The sequence below is a fragment of the Varroa jacobsoni genome, unplaced genomic scaffold, assembly GCF_002532875.2.
Source record: "Varroa jacobsoni isolate VJ856 unplaced genomic scaffold, vjacob_1.0 contig00298, whole genome shotgun sequence".
NCBI classification, from domain to species: domain Eukaryota; kingdom Metazoa; phylum Arthropoda; class Arachnida; order Mesostigmata; family Varroidae; genus Varroa; species Varroa jacobsoni.
The window spans coordinates 91,352-107,000 of record NW_019214445.1 but is presented as its reverse complement, the minus strand read 5'-3'; the positions used below and the strand labels follow the sequence as shown (position 1 = coordinate 107,000).

The 15,649-nt window shown below is 42.4% G+C and overlaps 1 protein-coding gene across 14 annotated transcripts in view; it reads right to left on the bottom strand.

The window, feature by feature from the left end:
- Positions 1–14,568, bottom strand: part of LOC111271051 (complement factor H) — a 55,197-nt gene extending 40,629 nt beyond the window's left edge. For 3 of the 14 annotated variants that reach the window (XM_022851608.2, XM_022851609.2, XM_022851611.2), the window contains exons 1-2: positions 10,933–14,568; positions 6,810–7,051 (exon numbers count right to left, since the gene is read on the bottom strand). In XM_022851608.2, coding sequence (XP_022707343.1) covers positions 11,592–12,527 — 936 coding nt within the window. In that variant the 5' untranslated portion in view covers positions 12,528–14,568 and the 3' untranslated portion in view covers positions 6,810–7,051; positions 10,933–11,591. Of the gene's footprint in view, positions 1–3,351; positions 6,646–6,809; positions 7,052–7,347; positions 7,461–8,404; positions 8,492–9,273; positions 9,685–10,932 lie in introns of those variants that run through there. The other 11 variants (XM_022851606.2, XM_086972761.1, XM_086972762.1 and 8 more) reach the window with 10 other exon arrangements.
- Between the last annotated feature and the right edge of the window lie 1,081 nt (positions 14,569–15,649).

Below are 15,649 nucleotides of genomic sequence, written 5' to 3'. Positions count from 1 at the left end.
CAGTTGTCAGCCACCAAAAGTCGCTCGATCTGTAGAAGTCGTATCAGCGGCGTCGCTTCAGACTACCCGGGCGTGGTCGTTCGACGCTCATTGGTTTTTTGCCTAGCAAATCATCGTCGGAATAGTAGAAGTACGAGTAAATGCTGTGATGATACTAGACGCAAGGATAGCCAATCAGTGATATCTGTATTGCGGCTGGCATTATAACAATAGGTACATTTGTCTCATAACTAACAATGATACGTTACGCGATAGTTCTAGTGACGACGCGGGCTACAGAAGCAGTAGCATTTATTCCAATTCAAGATAGTGCCACGTAATAATTAGTTGGCGTTAAGCATTGCTACATTTACATGTGAAAATCAATAGATTTCAGATTACTCATGTAGGCCGAATATGAGCATGGCCCAGGTCTAGCTCGTAAGTGCTACGTGGCCTATATAAACAATCTTATTGAATCGCAGTACGCTAACTGCTGTACTTCAGTTGACAAAAAGAGTCATTTGCAGAACGTACTAAGATTGAAACTAATTTTTTTCTACCAAAATCATAATTTTAGTGAAACAGACAGCATTTGTCGTTAGCATCGAATCGGATTCGATCGAATCAAGCTGCTACTCTAAGGCCTCGCAGGCCTTCTATCTAATCAAGCCGTTCAAGCAGAAGCGTAAATGGACGCATTCTGTATTGTTGTTCCTAATACAAAGTATTCCTCAACACTGCTGTCAGCTCACTGCCGACCAATCGTAACGAAACAAATAGCAAAATAAATACTCTTGGGGGCGGGGGGTGGGGTAAAGACGATGATGGCGGAGGTTTTTTGTACTTTGAACGACTACAATGGCCACGACCTCTACTGGGATTCCTGTAGATGCTGACAAGGATATTGGTGATAGCAGTGGCCTTGTGATTCTCTCTAGTGAAGTAGCGGCGACCATAAGCGGCGCTGTGCACGGAGTCTTACCTTTTTACTCAACAGAATTGAAAGAGGTAGCTAGGGCCGAATGCGATAGTAAATGTAACTCAGTGTTGGCGAACGCCGCATGCAGCCGGTTATCGCCTGTCGCGGGTGGATGGCCAGAATTTGAACGATTATTTCTGATCGTTTGTAAAATACAACGGATTTATATTTTGGAAACTCTTAAAAAAAACTACTCGGTTTTTGGGTTATCAAATATCTGTTCGATCAATCAGTAAGCTGGATGACGTCTCCTAGCCAATAGTACATATAATTAGATTCAATTAGCGGTGTGTATGAAGGCCAAAGGACTGAATTAGGCAACAGTAATTGGCAAACGTTGTTACACGACTCTGTTGGTTGGTTCCTACATGAGCATTTTTGTGCTAATTATGTCGTAAACTACCTACTTCTTGGACCCAGTTCAGCTGATGTCAATGACGCACTACGATAGTTAAAAAGCTCTGATACAGTGAAAAGATGTTGAAACGCAGCCATTAGACGATAACTCTATCATCGATCCTTTTGTATTCGCAGCGTTTAGTCGGCAACGGTTAATTTGGGATTGATGATCGAGCACGACCATTTCCTCAATCTTCCCTTGTCTGAATGCAATGAAACATACGCCTCTCATTAATAACTACTCGTTAAAAGGATGAATTTAAAGAATTTTTGGTCTATCGAAGACATCAACGGCAAAGTGTTTCAATTGGCAAAGATTTCCGGATTGTCCGCATTTTGCCCATCATTCCGGCTATGCATTGAATGTAATCGTTTTATCAATCAGCAACGGTAGCATTACGTTATCTATATGTAAATAGAGTGATCGGTTACCGCCCGAAGGATTCTATTTGAACAGCGCCAACGGACGAACAGTGATCGCTTATTCCTATGCGTATATCAAACTACAATTAGGCACGCTAGGACTTATTTCGTATAATTGACATATCGGAGTGAATACAAATATGGCAGATATTTTCACTTTATATATATATATATATATAAATATACTTCACAGAGTAAACATATATATGTCGCTACTAGGCTGAACGGAATCGAAAGTCTTTGTCCTTTTGGTACAACAGTGGGGATACCCTTGCAGAGAAGAAAAAAGACCCCCTGTATTTTTCGTTATAAGGCTAGTGCGTACGGTTTTTGTGGTCTTATGAAACCATTTACTCTGTGTGCCAGCTGGCGAACTCTGCCGCTGTTTGCCACGAAGACGTACATCATATATGCATGTTTGTACGGTTCTGCGTATCAATCGAGCTTTATTCTCATTGCTCATCATCGTATACACACGGTATTTTTTATGTCAGATGGCATGTTATCTGTATTCTATGGTAAGTATAGGGCGATCTTTGTCTCGCGCTGCGTCCATTCGCACGCAGTTATGTCTGCTACAGGTGACAGCGATCGTTGTGGTACCGCTAACGACTTGACTATCTACGAAGAAACTTTTCGCCGAAAGACATTGCTACCGGATGTCCAGTAACATATCTACAATATGTAGATGGTAGAAAAATGAAACGTCAGGACCGCTTCTCGTTACGTCAATTCACTCGATAGCGACGACCACAGGGAGAAAGCTGCCGATCAATATCCATGCGGACAACTCTTGGTCGTTGCAGTCCGACCTATCAGATGCCGCTAGTTTATTTGACTAAACGGCCGGGGCAACGGAGCACGCCCGCAGCTTCGTCCGTCTTTGTCTCGCTAATATTGCTCCCACAACAACAGGAGCAGTAGCGGCGGCACCATCTCACTAGCGCTAGGTCAAGCTTCAAACGGCGCGACTGTTGCCTGAACAACGAGAGACCAAAGACAGATACAAAAGATGTCCAAAGAAAAAAAGTTCCGCCACTACAGAGTCACCTACAATCACCGTGTGTGATCATCCTGTGTCAACCCCCGCGTCCCCTCACCATTGTGCGTGCTAAGACTTTTTTCTACCTTTATAAACAACAGCAACGAACGCGACAATGACGATCGATACTAGCACAATAACAATCACTGCAACACGCTGAAAGCTCTCGAATAGCCCTATAATGATAATCATCATTAACGAAGCTGGGTGTGTGTTGTGGATTCCGGCTTTTGATAAAAGTACAGAGATGATCCGACAATATGCTCTTCCTATGCGGCGCGATGCAGCGCGAAGACGATATTTAAGACTCAGCCAACATAGACACGCACGCATTGTGCCGTTTTGTCATTACGTGCCGTATAGATATTGGCTGGTAACTCGTGCTAACCCACAGTTTGGCATTTTCTGTGCACCCTACTTCCCTCCAGCGGACCGAGTACAGACAGCAGCAGATTGAAGCATTGTGCTTATGCTGTTGATGCACGAGTTAAGATCGCTTTCTTCCCATATATTGCCTAGTCGCTGTACAAGATTAATGTTCTTCTCATCGTTTTTGGCAGTCGTCTGAAACTGTTGTCGGCACGACGTCGATTCCCGACGGAACTCTGCTTGTTTTATATATAATAATACGTGATATCGACAACTCAGTGTTATATACTGACGCCACGCATCGCAGAATATACAAAAAGAACATGAAAAATCACTCTGAGTGAAAACCGCTAGCATCGTTTCCATTTGGTTGTTGTTATTATTATTGTTATTGTTGTTGTTGTTGTTGCTGCTGCTGCTGTTGCTGTTGCTGTCGACGTTTGTTTCTAATATTGCTGTTTATGAACAAAGGGAGTATGAGATAGGCGTCGTTTAGATGCCGTCACGGCGATTGGCATAGACAGTGCGCGCCCCTCGTGTTAGCACCTATAAGCTTCGTCCTTTTTCTTCACAGCTGATCCTTTTCTTCGCATTGTTCTGGTGCAGGAGATGGCAAAGTGGTCAACAATCCCACAATGACTACTACGACGGGCTGAAGGCTATGAAACATTAGCTTATTATTGGTCTATGCTGGTCCGTTAAAGGCTGCGCCTGCTACTGACGAAACACCCGAGATTCGCCAAGCGTCTTTTCTTCCATTTGCACGTTTGCTATTCGTTGCTATCGCCCATTCTAATGAGAATTCGAGTAAAAAGCATATACAGTCCGAGTCACAATACAATTACTATTTAGTTTTATTTAGAAATAAGAACCACCAGGATGGACAAATATCATTAATATTCTCTAGCAGATGAAAGCGATTTAGACATCAATATGTGATCACCCGCCATTATCGAGGTGATAGGCATTTTTTACCAATGGGAAAAAGCGCCTTTCCTAGGGAACGCTCCCTGCCGCTTCACGAAGGACCCTTCGAGTGAAAACTCATTGAATACAATAATTCTATTCAGGCATAAACTCGGTATGTAGTTGTAAGTCGTAGGAGTAGTAAGTTGTAGGAGTCATGTTTATGTTCGCATCAACGACATTAAAGTTTCGACTGTTTCAAGTGGGTCTTCGTGCTTATAATAAGAAACGTATTCAGTTAGAAGGCTCAGTGAACTAGGGAGTAACTGAGGACAATGATAATCATCTTTGAGTATAAAATAATTTCTTTCGCTCGAGGCAGACACAGTCAAGGCAAGCTAAAGACCTCCAAAAGTAAATACAAAATATTTTATACTATTCTATACAGGTCTAGAAGTTACATCCTCTTGTCCCTGTTGTCACAATACATTCACTGATGCACTTTTCTACCGAAAGTTGAGCTCAATTTTTGATTAGTTATGTTTTTTTTTAACAACTTCAGACACCTCTAGAACTTTGCAAGGTTTCTTATTTGAGTGCATGTACGCAAAGATAAGTGCTCAACACTTAACTTTGCACTTTTTCTCTACCTATTACCGTGCTGCATTTTATAATTTAATAGACAGTTGTAAAGTCTTCGTGTATTCGAAAGTGCCTTCTATTTTTTGTCGTAACTACTTATCTTATTTAATTCAGTGTTCGTTTATTTGTGTATAGTATACTATACGAAACTCTTACAGCGAAATTAGTGAAACGGTAACGGTTCGTAGATAAATCCGGTGACGATTTACGTATTTTGCAGGCGTCTACGGTCGCGGCTATGATACAAAGTGTATTCCTTTTGACCTGACCTTTGGCACATCCTGATTTCGTCAAGGATACACGTCTAGCTAGTCAGTGAACTGTTCCGACGGAGAAACGGTACAAGCTCTCCTATAGTTATCGCTCGTTGTGGGACGACAGTTGGCACATTTGGCTTAATGTAAATGTTTTATTGCACATCTCTTGACAAAATAGAATAGAACACGATTTTGACTCAGGTCCTTGTCTTACAAATAGCGCAAGTATGAAGACTTCTTTCCGTAGGCCGAGTTTATCCTGGCCATTATTAGATGACGACGATATATAGGAAGTCGAGCACTGCAGGTAGCTGCACGGCGACACGTATTCGCTTGGTATACCGGAGTAGAATAAAGGATGTCTTTTTTTTATGATGATCTTTCAAAATTTCAGACACCGCTGCTGGCTGAGGAAGTACGAACAAAAAAAAAGCTTGATAGGGAAGAAAATAGAAACGATACTTGAATGTATAGCTTTACGGCGTCTACGCAGCAGAAACAAGTAAGGACGAAGCGCCTGTCGAAATTCTACGCCGTGACCCTATCGAGTTGTTTCTATTTGCTTGCTGTTCTCGTACCAAGCTGGTCCCCGCCAAATTTTTGCCTCATGAGGATACGCAATAACAGTAAAATTCAGCGACGCTTATTCTATAGTTGTCGTCTCTGGTTGTATTTGTGAAAATGGGAACCGAGTTTCTGGATGACACGAAGCGCCTTGAAGTGGACAAGGATGCACACGTACGTCGATACTGACTGTTTCGACTCGAATCACAATTTCATTATACCTAGCCCCGCGCGACAAAAAATTTGTGTGGCAGCAAGAAAGATATCATTCAAACAAGCTATTGGTCGCAAGCATAGCGCATAGTAGAAGAATAGCTCTTTTGCGTGCAACGTTCGTTCGTAGGCAGCTACGTCCGCAAACGTTTAAAAAAGTAGGAACGTGTAACTTCAGCAGCAGCAGCAGCAGCAGCACAGTAGCGGTACCACCGACGTACGTTGATCAAACGCTTTTCGTCGTTGCACAGACCTGAGCAGATGGAAACCGCGAGAACATATTTGTGACAGACAAAAGTGTCACGGATGAAGTATTTTTGGCCCGGCGCCTAGCTGGGCAGCTTCGGCTCAAGATGCGTAATCAACCGGAAGTTACCGGAAGGTTAACAACCACAACTTGATAAGGACGAAGCTGTTTGATGTTTTAAATACATTCGCTAAAAAGTGGACTAAGTGATGTAATTAGTAGGAAAATCACGTATGTAATGATCAGCTGTAGTTAAAGCAATCGCAATAACCGAGTATATATACACTTCTTTTTATTAAGTAGAATCATGTTCTTTACATCGAAACGGGGTTCATCGCATTTCGGCAACTCGACCATACCTGTTTATACGCTTATTAAGTGATAAACACTGTACAACGTATCGTAGGACAGGGTGAATAAACGCGGCATACCGCTACCAGTGTATATATATATACATATAAGTAACACGTTAACGGTAAATCTGTATGGCGCATTAGAGCACAGGACGAACCAGTGGAATAGGTCGGCCACGTTTGTGATTTTTACCGGGCTGCGACTGGGGTGCGTGATCGCTACTCAGCACGTCAGAGGCTGCAGTAATTAGAATTGTTCCACTGTTTATCTTGAAGGCAAACAAGGGGGCAGTTAATAATTGCGATGTCTACAGCATCCGCCACGACAATTGCGCAGCAGCAATAATATAGGATGGATTAATAACACGAGATCGTCTTGTAAACCCAATGTAAGGCATAACGGTACAGCCGAGATATAATCGCAGCAGCGTACCTTTGATGCTAGTTGTCGCTATTACTGTCGTCATCACTATCAGCGAAGTTGTCACTCGGAGACAGCCATCAACCAGATGCGATGGCGACTGATGAAGCCGGATTTCTATATTCCGCGCGCACTATATACATAGCAATAGCAGTGGTTGGCCACTGGAGGGATTTGGCAAACCCCCTTTCGTTTCGCCACCGTCACAGCCGTAGTCGTCCCCCTAGCTGCCTTATAGACAGATAGACGAATTACTGGAAAAAAAAACCAGCAGCATTCATATGTATAGACATGTATAATTATGTACATTAAATGATAAAGTCGCAAATCGAATATATGTATAGACGCGTATTTCTTTGTTCATACAGTGCGTTTCGTATAGCTAATTCTGATAATAGGCTGGAGACGCCATTATAGAGATAGATACCTAAATTTGAAGCTCTGCCCCATCTACGGACGTTAACGAATTCTGATATGTATATATATATATATATATATATATATATATATATATATAGCAATCATACGAATATTAAATACAACTTCAAAGTGAAGCAACACCATTCATAAACTGTTTATATATACAAAGGAAATGATTTCGCTTGTTCTCCCTCTCTGGCCCACAAGCGTGCTCTTGCAGTCCTCTGGTTCGCGCAGTTGTTCCTGTAAATTGAGAATAGATCAAACGGTAATGATAAATTTTAAAAGTAAATGCATATATATCCGTGCCAGATGAGTAAGATGCGACGGTGACTCAAGTTTTGCTTCTTAGTCCGCTCTCAGAGTACAAAAAAGTTTGAACACTTTCTAAGAACATAATCGGCCGCTCCGCATCGATGGACAATTATCGCATTGATTACCGTTTATCGATTTGCCTTTTGCAACAAAAGAGAATTACCGCATGAGTTGCTCCGAACGATTCAAATGTAGAGTTATATCAGCTAATCGTTCTCCATTGCAGGATGATCTTTAGCGAGGCCGCAAGGAAAAAAACACTGATAATAGCCCCAAAACCTGATCCTTTAAGGCGAATATACACATGCAAATTGATTACAACTATCTCAAGCTGACACAATATAGTTACAAGGTCTATATATATATATGCGACTACATGATATCCGCGATATCAGTGCTATATCTATCGAAATCCTTGTTTCTTTGGCAGTGTAGTTCTTTCGCAACGAACATCTTGAGTGTGATAGTTCTTCGTTTCCGCATGCTTTGATTCCCAAAGCCTTGGTTCCCGTTGACTGCTTTAATCTTGATAAGTAACTGCTGTCGCTTAGTAAATCGTGTAGTCACGACAAGACCAGTCAACATGGGGGTCACTGCATGTAGGAGATAGCTCTTTTGATAGCAATAATCGGCCTGCACATTATACCTTGCAAATGGCTCTAGCAATTTTTGCAGTTCCCGGTAGGCGTGGTTTAACGCTATGGCGTAATAAGATATCTAAAAGAATCAGCCTTACGTTTCGAAGCTCCGCACGCTCGACATAAATAAGATTAGAAAACGTTCATTTTGTTTGTCCCCATTGAACCGAATATAACGTGTTCTTGAAAGACGGTTAACAACTTTTGAAAAATATAGGTTCTCCTATTGCCTACTTTTGCCTTCTGGGGCGGACCGATATTTCGATGGAACCTTGGCAGGCAAGGTCAATTTCGACCTTGAAAGCAATACCCTTGCACGGCCTGAAACGATCAATGGTACGATAGTAACAAATTAATTGGAATGGAAGCACGTGATAATTGACACTTGTTGCAAGGCAATAGAATCTAGTTAACCATAATGGAGTATCAGGGCGAAACAACGAAATAACAGAAGCGATGTGATCGCTCCGTTAATAATAATTGAACAGTAAATGGATAGGGTTCTAGCGAAGCGGAATGATTCGAAGACTCCAGTGCTTCACTAACAGAGGATGGCGAAGCACCTGCAGCCGAAACATTGTAATGGAACAACAACGACAACAATAGTGAGCAAGTAACACGGAACCACAATAAACAAGTTCGGCCTCAGAACTCAAACGCGGATGATGTGCGGGAAATCTACAAATAGATTATTGTACCTAGGCGTTTATAGGTAAAAGCGGACACGTGTCGTGCTCGTTTGCTGCTATCATTGCCACACTGGTCGGATGGCGACAGTCACTTGGTGCCTATATTTATTACTATTCGTATATTGTTATTGATATCATCACGATCAGTTTCGCCGACAACAAGCAGCAAAGGGAGCCAGCGTAGGATGTTGTAAGATAGCGAACTAACAAAAAAAAAAACAGTAAGACGCTAGCTGATGGAGGCGGCGGCGGCGGCGCGAAGTAGAACATTGTTGTCAAATGCTTTACCAATAACAAAGACTTACCAAAGACAGGCAATCAACATGAACAAAAGCTGACTGAACAAAACGGCAACAAACAGCTGTAATACTATTGACCTCTCTACTCGTTGCCTTTACGTTCGTATTCTATTACCTCACATCTCGCTCGTGGCCAATGATATGGTAGCGTTCTGACTATCATTGTCATCGTCGTTGTCTCTAAGTTTTGCCCCCCGAAGGCTCCTTGACTGAGTGGAAGCATCGCAGGTTCACGCTTGATCTAATAACATTCAATGAGTATAATGGACGTAACACTTTGCCCCCGACATCGTATATATTCGGTATTCACTATTGTTATCTCATATTATAATTATCTCATATATTTATAATTGTCAATGTAACTGTGAAAGAGGGACGCGCGTAGCCGATATATAACTATTGCTGCAGGATGATGATAACTGTATTGATCGATCGTGCATGTAGTAGACAGTGAGCTACGTTTGAGTCGGCATGCACGCGTTGACTCTCGTGCACGAACCGAGCGAGCGTAGCACCGCATCATTCCCTGTTCAAAACAAATCGTTGTCAGTGTAACGTGCAACGAACGCCAAACGACATATCTACCCATTGGACTCGAGCTGCATGCGTGTCTCCTCAACTTCGAGATCTATAAATGCGCCTATAGTTCATGGCCAAAGGCCTTCCTAAATTCTACATGCTACAGACAAGCATTAGCCGCAATGGCGCGAATCAATTTCGTTTATTCCGGCCCACCAACTGCGTGGTTGTATTATCATTACCAGAATATTCAGCTCAGCCGAACGATTGTTGGTCATGCGATCGCCGCTGGCCCGAACAACAGCAAACGAGTCAAAAGCCGCTTTATAATATTATATCCTTAAGGTACTTTGTTTGTATGTGCATGACGCGCACCAGCGAAACTCCCTATGTGATCTATTTTGTGTTCGCTTGAAAAGTGCTAAAACTAGATGCGTTCTTATCATACGAACGCAACAAAAACGAAGTCAGATTAACCCAGGAGATAGCGAGTGGGGCGCATTTTCAATGGGCTTCGCCGATATACCCACCGTTGCAAGTTTTACTAGCCCAACGAACTGTAATTTTTCATAGTCTTCGGCGAGCAACTCGCTTTGGCTAAAATATATATATATATGTGTATATATATATATATGTGTGTGTATATATATATACACACATATATATATACACATATATATATATATATATTGAAAGCAAAAGGGCTCTATTGCTAGCTAGGCATAAAAAAGGCAACGGTACGTGCCTCTAGTATATAATACAACATATTGTAACGCGTTTTCGACGTCAGAAACAGCGTAAAATCGATTAGCAGCTTAGCGAATCTAGAACACACTGAACTTCTCCAACTTATTAGAAAAGTCATTTGATTGAAACTGGAACTTAACAGCAGTTTACTAACAACAATGTTGCTTGTTGTTGTCAAAATAAGTAATCGCAACTTTGCTTTTCTAGCAACAGTAGTTTTTCGCATTAGATTCGTACAAGACACTGTGGTAATATCTGTCTACCTTGACTTAACTCATTTCTGTCGATAGTTTGGACGGCCGATACGTGCCGACATGAAGCCTACTTGGACTCGTAATATCGTTTTCTCTATATCTGATAGTTAGTACTAGCATGTTACCTCCAACTTGTAGGATTAGAGCAAATAAATATCTATTTTATTTACATTAAATAAGCTCTAATTGATGACCCTCAACTAAATTTAAACACTCGTTAGTTGAATGAATAGATATAGAAACATCATACTTACCATATTTTGAAGAAAAGCTGACCGACTTGTTAGTAATGTTTATCGCAGTAATCATATTTGTAGCGTTTTATATCCCTTTATGTTTCGTCTTCCCTTAATAGCCTCTGCTGTTTTGTGTTCCGTTTTCTATCCGTATCTCGTATCCTTATTGCCGAAGCCAGTACTGTTAACGAACTGCCGTTCGGTACCATAGTTGTGCAGCAGATGTTTTACATCAGCTGTCAGCTCTTCAGTGGAGTGTGATTCTTTGTTGTTACTGTGGTAGCTCTCTTAACAACTGCTGCGGCCACATAGGTCGTCTCTATATGCAGACATTTACAGACAAATCAACATGTTATGGACACAACCATAGCGAAGGTACGGTTTTTTCATTTCTGCCTAATCACGATCTTCCACTGCCTTCTTGCCCTTTTGCTGCTGCCTGCCGGACCAGAACTGATCCAGCGATGATTCTTGTGAATTTTATCCACCACTTGTTATCGGGCAGTTTGCTGGTGTTCGTATCGTCCGTAAAGCGCCATTTTTTGTTATTATAAAATAAGGTGTTTCAGGCGACAACAGCAGCAGCAGCAGCAGCAGCAAAATCGCGGTGGTTTCTTTGTACGCAAACGACCCAACGTCACTTATTTTCACACACAGATAGAAATAAGGTCACATTACTATAGTGACGTTACGGGAATAGGCTTGCGGTCGTGAGTGTAGTGGACCTGAGTATGGGCTACCGGCTCCGGAATCACGATCGGCTTCGTGCGTCGCAGATGCAGAAGCTCGTCAACATGCGACGTCTGATGCATGAGACGATTACGTTTAGGCGAGTCGCGCCGCAGATGGCACCAAATCAGTAGAACAATGAGCCCTACCAGCAAAATAAGGCCGCCGACGACATATCCTATCCACTGGTACTGCTTCCATTGACTGCTCGGTGTTCGAAGAACTTCACTACGCTCGCAGTGTGGCCATACCTCTGATTTTCGGACCGTCCATTTGTTGTTGACACAAAAAACCGTCTTGCTGCCTTTGAGCTCGTAGCCTTCGTTGCAATACGGCTCGATGTACTCGGGTGACAGCCGACGGAACGACCCGTTCTCGATCTCCGCTGCTTGCTTACATATCGATGGCTTACATGGAGTTGAGCTCATCTCCGGCTCCCATTGACCGTTTCTACAGGCGAAGGAATGCGTTTGATTGTCCGCTCGACATTTCACTATTAAACCTTCGTTGTCGGCAAAAATATCCTGACCTAACTTTGAGCGTTTCTCGTGTGACCCGGGGAGCACCTTATGGGAGCCCGCGCTGGGCTCGACTAACAGTCTACAAAAATTGTTGGGGATGCAACGAAAATTAGGCGGCCAATTCCACTCACCGTCAATACACTTCGCATATTGCGCCTGCTCAGTGGGTTTATAGTCATTTTGACATCGCAATCTGATTTGCTCCCCATTAAATATGGAAGTAAAGTTACCGAGGTGAGGGATCCGTTCGATTAATGAGGGCCAGTTACACGTCGTCAGTGTATTTACCGTATCCGCGAGGCCGGTTAGGAACGTCGAGACAAGCAATGCAGCCACTATTGTAAGCGGCAGTGCATGCCCCATTGCTGCACTTTATGATCTTCTTAACAGATATCTGTCACAATAAGTGATGACTGAGCTTCGACGGAATCGCCTCCAGTAAGTCGTTATGCGGCTACCTGATTGCGTTTTGCCGGTAGACTGACTATCAAAATATCATTCTTCTAGATTACTGGTGCGTGGATAAACAAGCGCTAAACTCATATACGATCTCCATACGAGGTTTTTACCTTCTAAACACTAACCGTTAACAAGTATGGATGAATTATAAAGCAACTAATTGATCAATGTCCGCGTTGCATTGCGTATCACCTGTTACTTATTTGTGAGTTAGTTACACGCTGACTATCCACTGCTACCGTAAATTTAAGATTTCCTTCTATGCAGAAGTAACTTTTTCTCGTTAAAGGCCTCGTTCGGAACCGATATATCTGCTCTGTTCCCTTGCAAGTAGCACAAAACCAAACCGCTACGTCAAGTCATCGTACTCCTTCGAAGAACAGGTTAAGTTATCCATTGGGTTCGTGTTCGTTCATGGCATTCAACGTTGCTGGGGGTACACGGTTACTGGTTAGTTTTTCTTCGTCACATAGGGGTGCGCAACACGACATCTGCCAAACTCACTCACGTAATCTTCGTCTCAATTCTTTGTTGTTATCCTATGTTATGTCAACACAATCTACGGAATAGAACAGATCACTTTTGCTTTCGTATCCACAACTAGCATAGTGTTCACAGCACTGGCTTTGTCTTTCAACAAAGAAACTACCACTGGGACATCTATATTCCGATATAATTATGATATATTATCTAAACATATAATCTCTCACCACTTCAGGTTAGTCCACTCGATAACCCACAACCCTGTCATTGTCTTCAGTAGTGAGGTTTACTGGAAGAATCTTGGCGCTGATCACTGGATTGCAAGGAAACTCTTTTGGCTTCGTCAACAGCCTTCGCTCAATTCTTCAAATTACAAACGATTTCAATTACGATTCGACGTGAGTGTGTCCTTGCGAGCATGAATTTATAACGGTTAATAACTGAAACAGGAGAGCTGCTCGTAGAAGTAAAGATCTGGGCAGAAATGCCCATCCGTTGTGGTCTTCACAATTAGCTGAAGCTGACCCTATCCGCTGTCGGTGTCATTTTCTACTTTTTGTCTGTGAAATTCACTTTTCCTTATTGGCTTGGCGTCGCGTATGTAACATATCGCGTGGACCAGGCAACTAACTAACGAATCAGCGATGAAACGCAGTCTGTGATTTATCTGGCTAAATCCGCTTCATTTTTGCTTATTGACGTCTTGTGCTATGAGATGGTTTGTTTTACATTGCCTAGTCGGTCTTCACTCAATTTTTCTAACTAATTCTTCCTTTTCGTTGCTTCGTACTCGTTGAACCCAGCCGATACAAAACGAACAAAATGATATGTTTCATTCAGCGTGCTTCGCCTCAATTTACTGCCGCCAGCTTCAGGCAACATCTGGTAACTTCAATTGGGTCGCATCTGTCTTTAGCAGACACCGGAGTGTCAACGAAAAGCCGTAACTCTTGCTCCCATGAACAAAAGTCTACTTAAACAACTTGGCCCGGTCACCAATTTCACTCACACAGATTCAGGCGCACCCCCGTACCTCTTCTTTTCGCGAAAGCCACTCCAAATCGCACAACTTCACCCGTCGAATTTGAAAGCGACATGAACCAGCCCGCGTAGAGGCGCTTGCCGCCGCGCTGCTACAACAGGCGCATCAGTAGGAGCCAGCCTCCCGCCAACCGGGAGAGGGTAATCGGCAACTTGTGGAGAGAAGGCCTGGGAGGCCCAGCAATAGCTGCCGACGAGAAAGAGAGAAACTGGTAACGTCCGCGGTAATCGGTTTGTTGTTACTGGTACTGCTGCCAATTGTCATTGGTGCCTCTATTGGAGGACGTACTGCTGGTGTATCCAGGACAGTGCCCCTTCGCTGCTGATTTTTAAGAGGAAGTGATTGTCGCGTCGTCTGCTACGACCTGTTGTATGGTTTACGGCGGGAAAAGACTGGACAGAATCGAAGTTTTAAACTGAATAAATGAATTTAGAAGGCTTCGTTAGTCTTTTTCTTACGAGATGTTACATAAAACCACATCATTGTCGCGTTGTTTTTTAGCGGAAGCTACATATAGAATCTAACGGAATATTTCGGGCCATATGTAGGGTGAAACGGGCATGGCAGATGTAATACTCACACAAATAATTTAGCCGCAGAAGACCTGCAATAATTTCTATCTCAAACACCAAGTGCATGACGACTCCATTGTGTAGCATAATAACAATTGTTGCTGCGAGGGATACAGCCATAGATTAGACATAGTTTTAATATCTTTGACTATAATTTGAAGATAATTCCAGTAAAACGAGTGTTACGCTAGTTCTAGAGACGACCCCGAGGTGTTCGCTTCCCATTTTATCAAAGCTAGTATTAGCATTGAAAAGGAATCTTTTGTAAAGTGAACAGCGACCCTTGGAATTACACAACAGAAACTTCACACGCCTTAGCCATTAAGGAATGTTGGTCTATCTTTTTGTTTCTTGTAAATTTTCAAAATCCACAAAATTAAGCATTCGTGGAAATTATTAAAATTGTCGAAAACGACAAAAGTAAAAATTGAAGATAAGGTTAACAATTATAGAGTAAATGGTTTGTCCATAACGCTTTACAGTTACGTCATAGTACTGAATGAGCTATAGACTTACGCAGACACATTCAAGTACAAATTACTCTGCACTGTGTGAACGAATGCGCGACAAATTGGAAAACCAACCACGGGTGTTTCGGTTAAGATTTACTAGAAGTCATGATTAGACACGGGCGCCTACATTAACACCTACCGAGATCAATTTGGATTTATTTCGTCAAAATATGTAATAGTATGCAATTTGCTTGACGGATGCGTTCAAAGTATCCGACAAGTGCAACGAAGTTATCGATTCGCTTGTAGCGATTCGGGTCATTGAAATAACACGAAATTGGTATTGTTTAGGATTAGTTCGCCTTTTTCGAAATTAAGAGAGGAACATTTCAATATCTAGAAATTCTCATCTACCATACTACTCAAAATAAATATGGGACAACATTTCAGGGACCGATCCTAATAGATGTGCTAGAT